The 13,711-nt window shown below is 56.7% G+C and overlaps 2 protein-coding genes across 2 annotated transcripts in view; one reads left to right on the forward strand and one right to left on the reverse strand.

The window, feature by feature from the left end:
* POFUT2 (protein O-fucosyltransferase 2) overlaps positions 1-13,711 on the reverse strand; it is a 345,437-nt gene that overhangs the window by 84,534 nt on the left and 247,192 nt on the right. The gene's annotated exons all lie outside the window — the stretch shown is intronic.
* SLX9 (SLX9 ribosome biogenesis factor) overlaps positions 1-13,711 on the forward strand; it is a 38,675-nt gene that overhangs the window by 12,718 nt on the left and 12,246 nt on the right. Inside the window, exons 3-4 of the mRNA XM_081803270.1 lie at positions 6,794-7,137; positions 13,278-13,347. Of these exons, the coding sequence (XP_081659396.1) occupies positions 6,794-7,137; positions 13,278-13,347 (414 nt within the window). The remainder of the gene's footprint in view (positions 1-6,793; positions 7,138-13,277; positions 13,348-13,711) is intronic.

A 13,711-nucleotide genomic window follows, 5' to 3' on the forward strand; every position in this document is an offset into this window, starting at 1 on the left:
CCGAAGGCAGACGCTCAACGACTGAGCCACCCAGGCGTCCCAATAATCTTGTTATTTTTCTTCCCAGACGCGGTCTCTGATTAGGGAAGTTTGTCCCTGTTTTTTTTATATCTTTGCTTTTATAAAAATTTCTAAATGGCTGTCTGCTTGCAGGGTGCAGCATAAATAATTAAATGGAAAAATGAAGGGAACAAAATCTAGCTGCACCGTCTGTAGGCGACCACCTGTCTCAGGCTTGCCGAGGTAGGGGGCTCGGGCCCTCCTTGTTCTAGCTGCATCTCCGGCCATCGGGCCTGTCCTCTCCGTCCTGGAGAGCCCACAGTGCTCGCCCCCCCGTGGCACACCACTGCCCTCTCGTTAGCGTGGCGTACACGAGCGTGGAGACTCTGTGCAGGGACTCTGGTGCAGCTGTCCCCCCTGCAGGCTTCTCCGTTTCCACAGTCTGCATACCTGGCTGGTGCTGGCCCCGTGCTTCCGTGAGTGCTGGGCATGGTTGCCCGTCAGCACAGGGTGACCTCGCTCCTCTGCAAGGCTGTTGGGGTTTGTCGTATGATGGGACCTACGCTGCAGGGCATGTCGTGTCCGCCCATCTTTGTGGATGCTAGTAAACACCTCTGTACACAGAAATGTAGAGGTGGAATTGCTGAGTCAGATGTGCACACATTTAAAAAATCCATAGATGGTTTTGGGAGCCAGATGGCCCCTTTGGCCCTGGGTTTGCATCACAAGTCCCCACCTGTGGCCCAGGGTATTAGTACATGCCTCTGACTGGGGACCGAACACGAGAAGCCCATAAAACAATGACGAAAGTCAGTAGACAGTGCCTAATTGCCTTCTCAAGATGCTGCCCTGTGGGAGCCCTTGCTCTGCGTGTGAGAGTCCGCCTCTGCCTCTGGTCTGAGCCGGCTGGTGCTGCCTAGGTCTCTGCTGATGTCGGGGGCGGCCAGTGCGGGCCGGTTCGTAAGATGTGCGCTTCCTTAGAAGTTCCATTAGCCATGTTTCTCTGAAGGCAGTCCGTTTTTGCGCCTTTCTTATTCCTTTATGATGTTTGCCTTTCCTATTGATTCAGAAGTGCTTTTTTGTTGCCTGCAGGCATCCCCATCAGTGATGCCTTTTGAGTTTGTTCACATAACTTTTTTACTACAGTTCTCGTACATAGTCAAATTGCTGTTTTCTTTCTATTTTGCGACTCATTTGTGTTTTTTGTAGTACTTTTACGGTTTTGTTTACATATTTTATGCATTGGGACCTTATTTTGATGCACAGAGGGACGGGAAGGACTCCCGCTTTATTCCTGCAAATCTCTGTCTTTGGTAGCATTTACTGAGAAGCTGAGGTGTGAGCGTCAGTGTCCCGGGATGCCTTTGTGCGAGGCTTTAGTCACGTCAGCCTGCTCCTGAAGCCGCTCTGAAACCTGAGGCTACCTCCTTCTGTTACTTGTGCTTGGTTTTTGCACATCTTTGTTGATGAAAGGAGAGCAGGTTCTTGGTGTCATTTATGGAAAAGCTAATTACGCATTAATTCTTCCAGTTCCGTTAGGATGTACGTCCTGTGATGAGGCAGTACTCATGTCCTGTCCTTTGCACGTCCTGCCCAGGCTGTAGACCACATGGGAGGCGGACCGCTGGGGTGCCAGTGCGGGGCCCTGGACCTCGCACTGTGCACCGGCATTCCGCTTACACGGCTGGGAAGACTGTTGAGTCTCTACCGCCGAAGACCCAGAGCTTGCTGTCTTGCCGCAGGAAGCTGCGTCTTAGCGTCAGCTTTTCTGGTTGGAGCAGCCTATACCTGAGCTCGTGCCCGTCCGTCCACCTTGGGATGCCCAAGCCCGTTGGCCTGCAGCTGAGGTCACTGCCCCGGGGCTGCGGAGGTGCCTCAGGCCGGCTGGAGGGTGGGGCTCGGAAGTGGGTGGGTTGGTGGGGTGCAGGCATGGCGAGGGTGGGAGGCCACGCGGCCTCCTGTGCTCAGCGTGGTCACTGGGTTGACTGTTCTTAGGTTCTGGAGAATTTTTCTGATCCTGAAGGTGAGAATACGCTGCTCGCTGGGTCACGTGGACACCCCAGGTTGGCGTTCCTGGCACCTGCCCTGAGTTCTGGCTGGGCACTCGGGTTGGGATGACGCGCCCCAGGGTGCGCAGTTGCTGTCACTTTGTCACTTGTCGGAAATGCTGCTGGACACCTCTCGTTCCGCTCCCCCAGGCGGCAGGGCTGTGGTGTCGACTCAGGGGGTCCTGGAGGTGAGGGCACACCCAGGACAGTGGCCCTGGGAGGGACTAGGACCCAGGTTTGCATGCGGCACTCTTGAGCCTCCTGCCTGGGACTAGAGAGGCCAGCGTCATGGCGCCCGGCCCCAGTTTTCCGAGGCCGGCGTTTCTGCTGTCGTGGGTCACGTGGAGCTTGCTGCCCGGAGGCGGCGACTGGAGATTGGGTGTACTTCTTTGCTGTACATGCGAGAACTGGGACGGCCCGCGCTGACACCGCAGGAGGGTCTGTCGGCCTCGGTGCGGGTGGTGCCGCTTGCGCTGAACTGCCTGGCTCCGGGTAGGTTCTGCTCTGGGCCTCCGTGCCTCCTTTGTGGTGTGGCACAGCCACGTGCGGGGCGTCAGGAGGAACAGGGCCTGTGGGACCAGCGGCCACAGGAGGGAAGCCCACAAGGTGGGGTGGGAGTAACTGAGCCAGAGCAGGATTCGGGGGGGCGCTCCTGGGTAGGATGTGAGCTGGTGCCGCCCCGTTGCTGGCCCCTGTGGCAGAGCCCCGTCGGCCGTGGTGGAGAAACCGCAGGCGGGCAGTGCTGCTGGGATTCCCGTCCGCCTGGGAAGGTGTCCTCACTCGGGGTCCTGAGGGTGGCCTGCCCAGGGCTGAGGCTTGGTGCTACGGCTGGCCAGGCCACCTCCATGCGCCCCCGAGCATCTCCTGACCCATCTCAGGCCGTGCTCCTGGCGCCAATGCTGAGGGCAGGGCCCCCTTCACAGGACTTGGCTCAGGACAGCCCGGGCACTCTGGTGAGCAGACACGGGCGCAGCAAGGGGCCTGGGGGCGGAGGTCACGAGAGCGGGCGTCGGACGGGCCCTGTAGAGTGGAGTGGGGGCTCGGAGTGGGTGCAGCTGGAGGTGCTCGAGGGCTCTTGACCGCCTGCCCTCTCCTGCGCGTGCGTGAAAATCTCCCATAAGAAGGCTCCCGTGGAGCCCTCCCCCTGCCGGGATCTGTGCTTCTCTTTCTTCCGAGGCTGCCTCCGCTCCGGGTCTGACGCTGTCTGGGGACAGCGAGGTGCGCCTGGGCAGCTGTCTTGCCTCGCTCAGCCTCAGGCTCTGGCTGCCCAGACCATCCCGGCACTCCCAGAGACCACCTTCTCTGAAGCCTGTGTTTGCATGGCTTGTCTGTAGGGCCTGTCCACCTGGCCCACTGGCCACCACGCCCCTCTTGCCCTCTTGTCTGTCTCATTCGAGGCTGTAGCCTCAGTGCAGAGTGAGGGCTTTGCCTGGTCCTTGGGGGTTTGGGCTTTTGGAACCCTCCAGATGCGCTGGGGACCCCCGTCAGGGACACTGAGGTGAGCAGGGCTTATGGTGCCCGGGGTGGGCCGCGTGTTTGCCGCCTGCGGCCTGTGGGGCCCACGCTTCCAGGCAGCGTCTGGGGGACCTCACTCTCCGGGTGCTCGTCTGTCTCACAGGGACGGCATGTTTGGTTCCTGTTTCCCCGGTGCCGTGGGGACAGGCTACTGGGCAGAGGCCCCCAGGGGTGGGGTCTCCCTGAACTTTGTGAGCCGCCTTCACGTCCTCCTGTGGGATGCTTCCCTGGGAGGGCACCCTCCTGCATTCACCTGCTGGACATGTGGGTCAGCTGTGTTCCTGTCACTGGCCTCCATTGCCCAGACTGTCACCTCAGTCAGATGCCCCCTGACCCCATAGCGGGCACTGTCATCACCCAGCTGTGGCTTGACATGGCACCAGGACACGTGGACATTCACCCCCACCCCAACCCCCAGAGGCCTCTGGCGCCTGCACGAGGCTGCAGAGATGCCCTCCCCGCCTGTATCAGGCCGGCACCTGGCGGCTGGATAGCATGGTGGGTGTGGTGCCAGGCTCGGGGGCGGGAGCTGGAGCAGCTGGAGGAGCAGCGTTACCCTGGGGGCCCGCACCCTGCAGCCCCTTCTGTCCACCCTCTCACACCCGCCCCCGTTCTGAGCAGCTGAGGGTGACTGGAAAGACACAAGGTCTCCGCTCTCTGGGCGGGTGGGGGGGGGCAGTGAGAGGTCAGGGCCGCGAGGAGGAGAGTAGGTCAGCTCCAGCGCATCTGGAAGTTTCAACGCGAGGCCACAGCGTGCAGGGTCTTACTTTTGGATAAGGGATTAATCCTCCTGGGAGTCCCAGATTACAGGGTTTTATGCACGTTCCTGAGCTGAAGAGTTTAACAGGCGCACCCCCTTTCTCTTGATAGAACTTGTTTCCGCTCTGTTGTGTAGACATCATGGATCTCCCGTAGGAGCTGGGAAAATCGGCGTGAAGTAAAGACACATCGGGAGATGCGAGTGTCTCGTAGCCTGTGCTCGGGGTGGGCTATGCCCTGGGCTTAGGCCACTTGATCTCTGGGGAAATCGGTTAAGGCCAAGGAACTGGAGCCAGCTGGAGACCGCTCTGTTTGTAGAGCAAACTGGAGGCAGAGACACTGTCCGCAGCGTCCAGCGTCTCCTGGCTCAGGGCCTTCCCAGCCTGTGTTCCCACATGCCACAGCCCTGACGTGGGGCAGATAGCAGTCGGTCCACTCCGTCTTTGTGCTCCCTGAGCCTGGCAGCGACGCTATGCTCCCTGCCCCCAGGTCAGGCCGGGCTCCCGTGCACAGAGCCCAGGGGACACCTGCATGTTTCACCCATGGTAGCTCCCCAGCTGGAAGAACTCCGAAGGGGTGACGACAATCTCTCAGGGTTTGTATCGTAAATTTATAGATCATGCCCAAAGTTACCCTGCTCTCTGTCCCACGTGTTTACCCTCGAATGCAGAGGCTCTGAGAGGCTCAGTGACTCGTGAGGGGTCCCTCCTTTTGTGGTTGTCCCACTGCCCAGGGTGTAGTTCAGGCCCCGTGCCAGCGTCCTGCCCTTGGAGAAGGAAGGGCCTGGAGAAGGGGAGGCCCAGTGCCATCTGATGCACCAGCAGGCCCTGCCTGAGCATCCTTGGGGCTGTAGATGGCTTCTGCTGACACAGGCTGACCGGCTTTGTCCAGCTGGGAGTCAGCATCTGGTCAGTGACATCAGGCTTAGTCCTCCCACTCTGTGTGCCTCCTGGGGGCAGGGGCTCCTCTGTCTCGCTCCCATCCCGTCCGCCCGCTGAGGAGAAAAGCCCCGTGTCCTGCGGCCAGGGCCGTGTGTGATTTTTGTGTCTACGTGGTTCAGGCTTTACTTCAAGTCTCGTGTCTCCGTTTCCCCTCCAGCAGTGTGGTCCCAAGGCAGCTCCTTTCCGGTCCCGGTCCCTAGCAGTTCCCATGACTTGGGGGGGTTACGGCCCCCTCTGTTGGGCTAGTTCGTAGGGTCACTGACAGAAAGGTGCCTAGTGCTCCTAAAGGTTAGCAGGTTTTTTCAGGTCATTCGTGAATGAGTGTTAACGGGTGCCCTTTCCTTGGCGGGTGATGGGTGATGCCATGTTGGTGTCTGGTAACCGCAGTCCACGTGGGGGCTGGGCAGGCAGGGCCACACTGGCCTGCTGTCTGGCTGATGGCGGAAGCACAGGGCTTTGCCTTATTCCCGAGAAGATGGATGTGGGGGCCCACTCGGGCGGCCAGCACGAACACCACACCTGTCCTGTATCCCTCACGGTCTGGAGGCCAGGCCTCTGAGGTCAGGATGCTGGCAGGCTTGGTTCCTCCTGAGGCCTCTCTCGTGGGTGTGTAGACGGCCGTCGTCCTCATATCATCATCCCCGTGAACGTCTGTGTTGTGATTTCTTCTTATGAGGACACCAGTCCCGTTGGATCAGGGCCACCGTTGTGCCCTCATTAAAGACCATGTCTTCAAACACAGTTGCATTCTGAGGGCCTGGTGATTAGGACTTGAGCATGTGCATTTGGGGGACACAGTTTAGTCTGTAAAATGGGGGTGAGGGCAGGCTTATGAGGGAGGGGAGGCCACTCACCCACTGAGCTGGGGGGAGCAGGGAGGGTGGTGGGAGGGTCAGCCGGTGGCCTGCGTTCTGATGACGGAGATGTTCTAGAGACAGAGGAGAGGGCATGTGTTGCACTCTTTGCCCTGACCTTGGGTTAGGGTTAGGCTGGGAACGTTGGAGACACGTTCCGATGCTGGCAGGCGAGGGTGGACAGCGGCCCCTCACGGAAGGCACCATGTGAAGAGAAGTAGGTTTTTCTTACTGCCTTGGTGGAATCAGTGACAAGATCTGGGACCATCTCTTGCTTCGACTGGACTCACCTGAGACCCTCGGCTTTGGGCAGCGCCTGTGCAGAGAAATTGCAAACAGGTGGGGACCGTGAGCCTCAGCTCCAGGGCTCCAGGTCCCAGGCTTGGGGGCATGGGCCTTCCCCCTTGGTGCCACCAGGCTTCTCCTAGTCAGAGAGCGTGCGCTTCCTCCTGGTGAGTTATGTGGCATCTCTGGGCTGCCTGGTCACACTGCAGCCTGTTCTGGAGGTCGTCCTGGGGTCAGGTGTCCCGGGGCATCCCCGCAGGAAGTGCTCAGGGATCCCTCCTGATGCTGGGCCACCATGCACCTGGCAGCGGCCTGGCCTGGGGCACAGTTCCCGGCTCCTCCCTGTGGGCACGGAGCGCCCCACTCACCCCCATGTGTTCTCTGTCCTCAGGTGCGGAGGCCAGGGCTGTTTTGCCCAAGAAGGAGAAACTGAAGCTGCGGCGTGAGAGGTGGCTGCAGAGTAAGTTCGGCCCCCGTGCACCCCCCCCCAACACCCGCAGTGGCCTGGGGCAGGGCCCTAACCCTGTCTTCCCCGAGCGCCACGGCTCTGGGCGCCTCGTGTGCAGGGCTGGCTCATCAGCACATAGGCAACCGTGCTGTTGCGAGGGATTTACAGCAGAACTTTCCCTGGGCGCTCTGGGTGTGGCGGGGCCCCTGCTCCTTCCTTCTCAGGGCCTGTCTGAGGGGCGCTTCATCCCGTGCCTCCAGCAGACGCCTCCCCGCGCCCGGTGCCTCGCTCCCTAGAGTTAGTTTTCATGATGCTGAATATGCACCGATGGTTTTCTACGGATTGTCCTATGAGGCTTGCTTTGCAATTTTTTTCTTACTGTTCTCATTTTAGTGTGATTCTGCTCACTTTTATTTTTATTTATTATAATCTTTTGGTTCTCTTGACTTTAAAATTAATTTGTGTTATGTGGTATGTTCTGTCATGGTTAAAATTCTTTTTTTCCTTTAAGGTTTTAAAGAAAATGTATGTTTTTAATTTCCTAGAGAAATTTGTCAACTTCTTCCACAGTTATTTTATGTTTTGTCCCTCTATGGGTGTTTTTTACAGAAGTGACTCATTCGTGCATTTTCTTTCGCACAGTCCCTGCGTGGGGTTGTGCGGAACGTTCTCTGTAAGCTGGACTTGGGGAAGCAGACAGACTGGCCTCTGGGGCCTTGCGCTTCTCTGCGCTGCTGTGTGCCGAGATACTTAAAACTCGCTCCTCGCTCTGTGCTGGTTGGTCTTTCGTCGTCTCTCCTTGAGCCTGGCGTGGCCACTCCTATTTTCCCATAAAGGCATCTACTCTGATGAGATCTCCACCCTCATTGGCAAAGGGCTCCTGGCCTCTCATCATCGATACCCTGTTTGTTGTCCTTTATTTGCATCCCTTTCTTGAACTTCTCTTTATTTTCTTTTCCATTCCAAGAATTAAGCCTTGTATTTGTCAATTCTACTTTCTTGTGCCCTAAATTATTAGTTTCTGGTTTTTTTAATACCCTATTCTTGCTTTCTTTAGGTTTGAGTTACCTGGCTCATAGTTTTTACAGTTTTGTTTAGGAATGGAGGGCCCCGCTCGGGCTTACCTAATATCTTATCATGGAAAGTGTCACATGGAAAAGCAGGGAGGACCTGACAGTGAACACCTAGATTTGATGTGGACACTGTTGTTTACCACATCTGTTCCTCTGTCCATTCCTGTCCGTCTGTCCACCACCCTGTGTTCCATCCACCCATTGCCGAGTGAGTGGCAGACGTCAGGACGCTTTCTCCCAAACGATTCTGCTACAATTCGGCATCTGCAGATGGTTCTCCTTCGTTTTGAGGTAAGGCCGGCCTACGACGATGTACCAGTCTGGGTGCCGTTGCACACGCATGTGTGACCAGAGTCCCTGGGAGGGACGGAGTAGCCCCAGCACCGAGGTGCGACCACTGTTTCCTCCCCTCAGAGTCACAGTTTAGATTTTACTGCTCTAGACGTCCTGTGAGTGGAATCGTGTAGGATGTGTTCTGTTTGTGTCTGGATTTCTTTGCTTCGCAGGAAGTCTGAAAGTCTGCTCTGTGTGTGTCGCTGTGGCCCGGGCCCTTCTCTCGCTGAGAAGGGTTTATGTGGACAGACCAATTGCTACCCCCTTTCCTATTGATGGACACCTGGTCTTTTTTCTCTTTCTAGCTACTATGAAAAAGGCTGCTACAAACATTCTCTTCAGGTCTTTTTGTGGAGAGTGTCGTCATTTTGGAGGAATGGTTGGGAATGGAGCGCTGGGTCATAGGGCAGGTGCATGTTTAGTTTTATAAGCAGCTGCCAGACGTTTCCCTAGAGTGGTCCTGTGTTCACACTACCACCAGCCACGGCTCCCTGCAGGGCAGGGCGTCGGCAGCTCCCTGTGGCGTCGGCTCTGAACCACCGCCGAGCACGGTGTGTGTGCCCCAGTTGGGTGTGGTTTCGTGGGGGCCCTGCCTTTCCGTTACCTCGCTCCGAGAATGGTTCTGACGTCCCGGAGGCCAGCCCTGTGTCACGTGCGTGCTTGCAGATTTTCTTCCAGACCGTGACTTGCCTGTTCATTTTCTGAACAATGTGTTTTTGACGAGCAGAAGTTTGATTTTGAGGCATCCGATTTATCTTTTTTTATATGGTTATTTTGTATACGTTTATGTCTTGTCTAGGAAAACTTTGCCCCATCTCAAGTCCTCAAGGTGCTGTTCTGCTTTTCTAAGAGCTGTGTGGTTAGGTCAGTTAGGTTTCTGGTCCGTCTTGGTTGGTCTTTGTCGGCGTGTGGTCCTGGCTGAGGCTCTTTCCCCCTCAGGGTGGATGTTCGCTTACTCTGGCACTGTTTGTCCTAAAGACTTCTCTCCCCTCGTTTGCTTGTTGCGGTGTCTTGGCGGAACATCGCACGGCCTCCTGAGTGTGGTTCTGTTTGGGGGCGTCTTCTGTTGGCTGCTGCAACTGTCCTCACACGTGCCGGCAGCTCCGGAGGAGGCCGTGGTACACAGCGGGCGCCCTCCCCTCCTCGGTTCTTCTGTGGGAAGGCCACGTCCGTGGCGCTTCCGTGTAGGTTTTACCAGAGGCCCGTTCCCACCAACGGAACCTTGGCAGGCTTACGACTGCGGTTGCCTTGAGTGTGTAGGTCAGTTTGGGGAAAATTGCCGTGTTAACAGTATTGAATCTTCAAGTCCATGAATATGGTATATTTTTCCATTTTATGTGGATTTTCTTTAATTTCTCTTGTCAGCATTGTATAGTTTTCAGAGTAGAGGTCTTACAGGGGTTTTTGTTTTTGTTACGCCTATTGCTAATAGGTCATAGTTTTTGTAGCTGTTATAAGTGAGATTCTCGAAAGCTTCGTTTTCTAGTAGTTTATAAAGGATGGATTTTTAAGAATACTGTATCCTTTGACAGTGCTAAAATCATGTATTCTGATAGTTACTCTGTAGATTCCTTAGAACTTTCTACATAAAAAACCATGCCCCTAAAATGGATACAGTTTCATCTTCCTCTCCAAGCTCCTGTTTTCATGTCTTCTCATTGTTGGGCAGGGCCTCGAGCCTCTGGTGGGCGGTGATGCAAGGGGTGCCAAGGGTTCCCAGCCTGGGGCAGGGGTTGGGACCCAGCGGCACCAGTGACATCGCAAGGAGCTGTCACGTGCTCTCTGCTTCAGGCCCGGTTTCTGAGGAACTTCCCTTAGGCTTCTCATCAATGGGCAGATGTGGGCACGGAAGTAAGGACAGTGACGGGGGCACGTGCCTTGCCCCCTCCTCCTGACTTCTGTCAGTGGGATGTGGACTGGCCTTCAGGGAACCCAGCCCTTAAGACTCTCCCACGGTCAGCATCCCAGGTAGCCGGTGAAGTTGTTTTTGGAGGCTCAGTTAGCATGTGGAATGCTTTCTTGGTTACACCTCAAGCTAGTTTTAAATTAAGCCATTTAGAACGAAGGGGTGTCAGTCCCTGGGAAACTTCCAGAGCCAGGGGAGGGGGAGTGGTAGGGGCAGGAGGAGCCTCCCCGCCCCCAAAATGCTCAGAATCTGTTGCTCTAGAACACACAGTTGGTAGAAGGGACCTTTCGCTGCCCCTCCCCTTGCTTACAAGCGGGCTGGCCATGAGATTCTCCCCGGGGAGAAACATCGGTGTGTGGTCTGTCTGGTCCTAGCACCCCAAGAAAGGTTTACCTGGAGAGGAGTCGATGAAGGGGGTGATTTCCAGCCCAGGTACAAGGATGTGGAGGGGAGGCCCCCTACCTCTATCTGGCCTGGAGGGTAGAAGGGAGACTTCATTGCCAGAAGACGGTGTAGCAGGGTCCTGGCCTCAGAGGACACTCCAGGTGGGCACCCCCCTCCCCCTGAGCCCCTGTCTCTGGCTAGAAGGCGTGGGAGTGGCTCTGGGGCAGAAAGGGGAGAGTGGGTGGGGCCCGTGGTGACGGCGCAGTTGTCCTCTGAGGAGGGTGGCCAGCCTGGAGCCCCTGTGCTGAGCCCAGTGGCACAGAACTACACCACTTTAAATTCACTGTTCACATGTACCCCCAAGTCTCCAGGCTGGAATGAAAGGCACCCAAATCTGAGGACATGTTAATGTTTCAGTCCCACGTAAAAAAAGTTATAAACCTATTTAGGTAAGACGGACAGAGCTGAAGACCCTGTTCACTAGCAAGCTGGTTGCTTGTGCAGGATTGAACTTGCAGACCTTTCCCCTTTCTCCTGGGGGTGTGGAGCTTTAGAAACTCATGGTGTGCGTGTGTGCATGCATGCATGCCTGCGTTTTGTGGCTTTTGATTCCTATTTGTTATATTTGTGGTGTTTAATTCTTCGCTTTTAGGGCAGGCAGCAGGGACCCCCCTCTCCCCAAAAGGATGTCGGGAGCCTGCCCTCCACACCTGCCCGGGACGGTGCCCTGTTGGGATTTCTGTCACTTCCTTATTTGCTTCAGCGTCCAGTAGGCCCACTTCCTTGTTGCGTGTTCTCTTAAACATGTTCTGGTGGTTACTCTTACACATTGAGTCTTTTTTTCAAAGTAGAACTTGGAATTAGCTTCACAGGTTCAGGTGAAAATCTTGTTGAAGTTTGAGGCTTTGTGAGCTTTGTGGGTTCTCAGGGTCACCAGCCCAGCACCGTCTGCCCTCCCTGGGTTGCTGTGGGGTCTTGTGATGTTTTGCTAGAGAACATGATGTTTCTGGTAGATAATCTCTTGTCACATTAAGGCATTGGCCTCCATTCATGGCTGTGTTGTCATTTTTACGGTGAGTGGATAGTGAATTCTGTGGTGTTCCGTTTGGCACTTCTTATGGCCATGGTGGCCTTTGTGTTTAAACAGACCCCCAGTGGGGTGCCTGGCAGATGTCCCAATGTTGAACTGTCCTCACGTGCCTCGGTTACACTCCCGCTAGGTGGCATGTGTTACTAACTTAAAGCACTTCCAGCTTGGATTTGCGGACATTTGTGTGGCCGTGTTCCTGTGTCCCCCAGGAGCCTGGGCCTGTGCTTTGCTGTGCTTGGTCCCAGTGCCGGTCTGCTGGCCACTGAAGGGGCAGGGGTCTCAGAGCACCTGCCCTGGCCTTTGCCGCCCTCCCAGGATGCTCGGCTCTCAGGGAAGAGGCATCTGGTTTGAGGAGATGCTCAGTAAGTTGTTGATCCTCTTACTGGCAGGAGGGAAAGCACTGAATTGTCCCCTTCTAAGTCCTGATAATCCAGAGCCTTGAAGGCTTGCTCCACGCACAAGGAGCTGACGAGTGGAGCTGTCCTCGTCCCCTTGAGCTCCGCTCTTTGGGGCAAGGGGAGCAACCTCACTCCCCAGGGGCCCTCTGGGGCTCTCTTAGGGGCTGTGGTTGGGGGCAGCATGGGTGTCCCTGACTTTGGGCCACGCAGGGTGGGCTTTTCAGAGCTTGCCCTGGGCAGCCGAGGGGTTTGGGTGGGTGGCCCTGGCCTAGCACTGCAGGCTTGTTGAGCGGCTCTTGCCTCTGGGAAGCCTTCCTCAGTGCTTCTCCCCGGTAGGTGAATAGTTGCAGTTTCTGGAAACTCCCCTCTTGAAAATGCCTGTTGGGGTCACCATGTATGACTCCCCTTTCACGTGTGCTTCCTGGGGCTCGGTGTGGGGTTCCCCTCCTGGCCTGTCCTGTGCCTGGTGGTCACTGCCCTTCTGCGGGGTGATGGACGGCCACAGCCTTCTGAAGGACCCAGCTCGCGGAGTCAGGGGTCCCGTACCTGCCACGTGCAGGCTGCTGGCTGGTGGCGCCTCTGGCTGTGGACCCACTGGGCGCTGTGTCAGGAAAGCGGCGTGTCGCTGCCTTTGAGGTGTGATTCCTCGTGTGGCTGGCCATTCCAGTGGGGCAGGATGGGCTCAGGTCTGGTCGTCCCACAGCCGCTGTCCTGTCCCAGCTTTTCAATGAGAGCCTGACAGAGCAAAGGAACAAAATCCGTGAGCGTGGAGTCCGCGCGTCTTTCACGTACAACGGGCCCTGGGCCCGCCCGCTGTCTCCCCGGGTAAGAGCTGAGCTGGCGTTGCCCACCAGCTACACTGGAAATACTGCATTTGAATACATATTTTATTAACAACTGTGAAATAAAAACATTTCTAAGTGAAAATCAGATCCCCAGGCTTTGGGTCGCCTGGGAGGCTCCGTCAGTTAAGTGTCTGCCTTTCAATTTTGGCTCAGGTCATGGTCTCAGAATCCTGGGATCGGGCCCTGTGTCGGGCTCCTTGCTCAGCGGGGAGTCTGCCTGAGACTCTCTCTTCCTCTGCTGCGCCCCCACTCGCGCCCGCGTGCTCTCACATGAATAAATAAATCTTAACAATTCCCAAGGCCGTGCCCCCCACGCTGGCCCTGCCCCTCATCCTCCAGCTCCCTGTGCTCCTCTCAGCCGCGCTGGCCCCCGGCCTACCCCGGTGCCCCCTTCCCAGTGGCTGCGCTGCCCCTTCCGAGGCCTGGACCACTGTGCAGAGCTTTCTGGGAGCCCCATGATCAACTGCTGTATGTGGGGGCCCACTTTCTCCCTCCTGGTGCGTCTCAGGTGGAACTTGGGGAGCACAGGAGAGCATGACCCTGCCGCTCAGTGACTCACCGTTTACATTGTTCTCCCCTTGTCCACTGACTGCGCAGCCCGCGCCCCCCACGTGCACAGGCCCCCGAGCCAGCGTCCCTTTTCAGAAAGAGAAAGCCTCAGCGCCTGCAGCTCAGTCTCGGCATCCCGCGATTAGGGTACCGGCCTGCCTCCCGGGTTCCCAGGGCGAATGTAGGTGCCACCTGCCGGCCCTGCTCAGGAAGGAAGCTGGTTGCTTGTGTGCTCATCCCTTGCTCTCTGCTCCTCTCACTAACCCATTGTCCCCCCCCCCCC

The sequence above is a fragment of the Leptonychotes weddellii genome, chromosome 1 (assembly GCF_054177405.1).
Source record: "Leptonychotes weddellii isolate Sample4059 chromosome 1, ASM5417740v2, whole genome shotgun sequence".
NCBI lineage: Eukaryota > Metazoa > Chordata > Mammalia > Carnivora > Phocidae > Leptonychotes > Leptonychotes weddellii.